Source organism: Trachymyrmex cornetzi, unplaced genomic scaffold (assembly GCF_001594075.2).
Source record: "Trachymyrmex cornetzi isolate Tcor2-1 unplaced genomic scaffold, Tcor1.1 scaffold1475, whole genome shotgun sequence".
Lineage (NCBI taxonomy): Eukaryota > Metazoa > Arthropoda > Insecta > Hymenoptera > Formicidae > Trachymyrmex > Trachymyrmex cornetzi.
Window position 1 is genome coordinate 15,997 of NW_017296065.1, and position 3,192 is coordinate 19,188.

Sequence of the window (3,192 nt, forward strand, 5' to 3'; positions counted from 1 at the left end):
CATCAGTGAAAGTTAGATTACTATCGAAATACCATGCAAAACTCTTTAAAAATTAAAAAGGCACTACCACTAAACTGCCTTTTTAAAATATTTGTAATTATTATTTATTAGATTATTAGACATCAGCAAGAGTATAAATTTTATACTTAATATTCTCTTTACGAAATACAAGCATGCGTTATAAATTTCACATTGTATATGCATATAATATACAGTTGTTATTTTAATTGTAGCCTAATCGTTTCTTCCCTCTCCTGCGCATTATCGAAATCGAGAGAAGCGAACGATAAAACAGAAAATTACGCTAAGAGTCAAACGTCAAATCATGAGATAAGAATTTCCGGCAAACATGAGCAATCGTTTTTTACATCAAAGGACGCTCTGGGAAAGCGAGTAAACATTTCATTGGACTATGAACACCCTTTAATGTCGGAGATTCAAGAAAACAACGCAAATACTCCGTATTCTGGCGAAACGGCACATTTGAAATACGTACCGGAATTGCTAAGGAGAGAGACACAAGAGGTAGCAACGGATGTGTTACAGCCGAAAAATTCCTATAAAATCATGTACATTCCTGCGAAAGAGACGAATCAGACAGGAGATGGAAGCCGACATAAATTTTTGAATGCATCGCATATTTCTGAAATCTCCAAAGTAACAGAAATGACAACAAGCGAAATAGAAGATGAAGAAATCAGAAAGATGGGAAATAGATTTAAAGAGGAATTTTTGACCGGATTGCTGAATAATGTGGGCGTCGAAATTTCGAACTCGTTGAATAACGCAAAAAATAACAACTCACGACAAGTGAAGTTTTTTCAAAAACGAAATGATGGCGTTCAAACAAATGAATATTCTAACGTCAGTGGCATTTTGGTGATGAAAATACACTCTAAAAAGTTGAACAATATCTCGATTCGACTGATCAATACAGAAACACAGAACGTTGAATCGAAAGCCGATAATCAAACTCTGGATAGTCACACCGATGAAAAAAAATGGGAATCTGAGGAGAACGGTTTACTAGAAGCCGCGAAGTTTGGATTACAAGCTATGCATGATCTTTATTATGTCCAAGAACCTAAATTATATTCAATGGGTAAGCGCTTAAAGAAAATTCATTAATTCATAGCGTAAACCATTTCGGGTTAATCTTTATAATTAAATGCGTATCTACAAAAAGGTCTTCATATATGAAATCAACATACAGGTCTTTATCTGGAGAGCGACAATCCAGCGAGATACGTAGCAGCATTTAATGATCAATCGGAGGAAGCAAGAGACCTTGCAAGATTCGGATATGCGGCCCTTCAAGGTACCTCTATGTTTTTAAAGAAGTAAGTTTCTAATAAGTGTAATGGTAAATTTCTAATGTCGGAATAAGAAACTTTACGATTATTCCTACTCCGTCCAATCAGATTTCCAAATACGCCAATGGAATTACCCTTAATCCGAAATAAGCTAACTAAAAGGACCTCGTTGGAACAACAATGTCCACAAAGAGATCCACCCCAATGTCCACGGGCTAGCTTAAAATACAGAACGTCTGACGGTAGCTGCAACAATCTGCAGAATCTCTGGTGGGGATCCGCTATGTCTACAATGCAGAGGTAAATACAAGCAATGTGTGAACAATCTCTGAATATAAAAATAAAAATACAAAATATTGAATATAAAAATAAAAAGCGTTTTAACTATGTTAAAAAATTATCATCACGTTCAAATTTTGGTAAATATCTATTTTAAGTGGCACCTCACCGAATTCAATGTCCTTTAGATATGTTGTAGGGGAAAGTGTCCTGCGTGATTCCTCAAAAGAATTAAGTGGAGGACGGCATTGGTTTAGGAGATATAGTAAATTAAAGTGCTATAATATGTAGAGGATAATATTGGTACATATAAGAGTATACCTTCACCTCACCTCCCCCATGCTTAGGGGCGCACGACTTCTACGTGAAGAACTTCCACCCCACTTTCCTGCCCTGCTTCGAGGCGCACGGTTTTCTGAGATTCAACATATTTCTTTGGAAAGTCGTGCGCTCCGACTTCCCAAAGAAAGTCACTTCACATGGAAAGTCGTATATGCTATGACTTTATGAAACTTTATTATATCTTCTAAACCAATGCTGCTATCTCCTACTTAATTATTGTGGGGAATTACACAGGACACTCTCCCCTACAACATATGTAAAGGATATTGAAATCGGTAAAGTGTCACCTAAAATAGATATTTATCCAGATTTCTTCCACCTGAATATCACGATGGCGTTCAAAGCATTAGAAGGTCGAAGAACGGAAGACCACTCCCAAGCGCACGAGATATCACAAGCTTAATCCATGAAAGCAAAGACGTACCTCTAGCATCTGTTACTCATATGCTAATGCAGTGGGGGCAGTTTATAGATCACGATTTAACAGGTGCGTAATAGAAAATTCCTACTTTTTCATGTTAATTTGCCATTTTTCTAGATACAAATATGTAATTAAGTATATCATGTAAACAGCAACCGGCCAAAGCAGAGGATTTAATGGCACAGTACCACAATGTTGTTTACAAGGAGGCATCGGTTTTCAACCGCCAGGATTTATGGTAATAAATTAATCAATGACTGTAATTATAACTTTTAACCGTAATAATAATATTACCTATTACCTGGGTGGAAATTACGACCCGGCGCTATATGGGCCTCTAGTTTTCCGCAAGTTAATGTAGGCGCTATGTTGGAAAGCCTGGGGCTATATTGGGAGGTAACGATAATAATGACTAGCCCCATTTTTGGAAAATTATCTAGGCCCTGGTTCGCGATGCAGCGTAGGCCCAATATTGGAAAATTGTCTAGGTCCTGGTTCGTGAGGCGATGTCGCCGAAATTTGAGAAAACTTTCTAGACCTTGAACAAATTAAAGCTCGTAAAGCTACGCTGTCAATGTCAATTGCAAAGTACCACAGAGCTGTTTATAGTCAAATGTCTAGTGTCCCTGGCAGTAAGTCTGATCAATCTTGTCCTATTTCTGATTGATTAGATGAAAAATGGCGGAATCAACCTGATAATGCCTGAGCGTGAAAAAATTGAAAAGCAAATACGTAAAACGCCTTATACAGTTGTGTCATTGCACACATAAGTGCACGTGTATGTATATGTGCACATACACGTACGCCATTTTCAATCCAATTAGAAGATAGCCAGAC

At 37.3% G+C, this 3,192-nt stretch overlaps 1 protein-coding gene across 1 annotated transcript; it reads left to right on the forward strand.

The window, feature by feature from the left end:
• Window positions 1–233: 233 nt before the first annotated feature.
• LOC108757920 (uncharacterized) lies at window positions 234–2,605 on the forward strand (the record flags this gene model as incomplete). The annotated part of the gene is made up of 5 exons (XM_018502619.1): window positions 234–1,102; window positions 1,214–1,340; window positions 1,422–1,613; window positions 2,243–2,421; window positions 2,508–2,605. Coding segments are annotated over 5 exons (1,465 nt in total), but the record flags the coding sequence as incomplete, so codon positions are not given.
• Window positions 2,606–3,192: the final 587 nt, after the last annotated feature.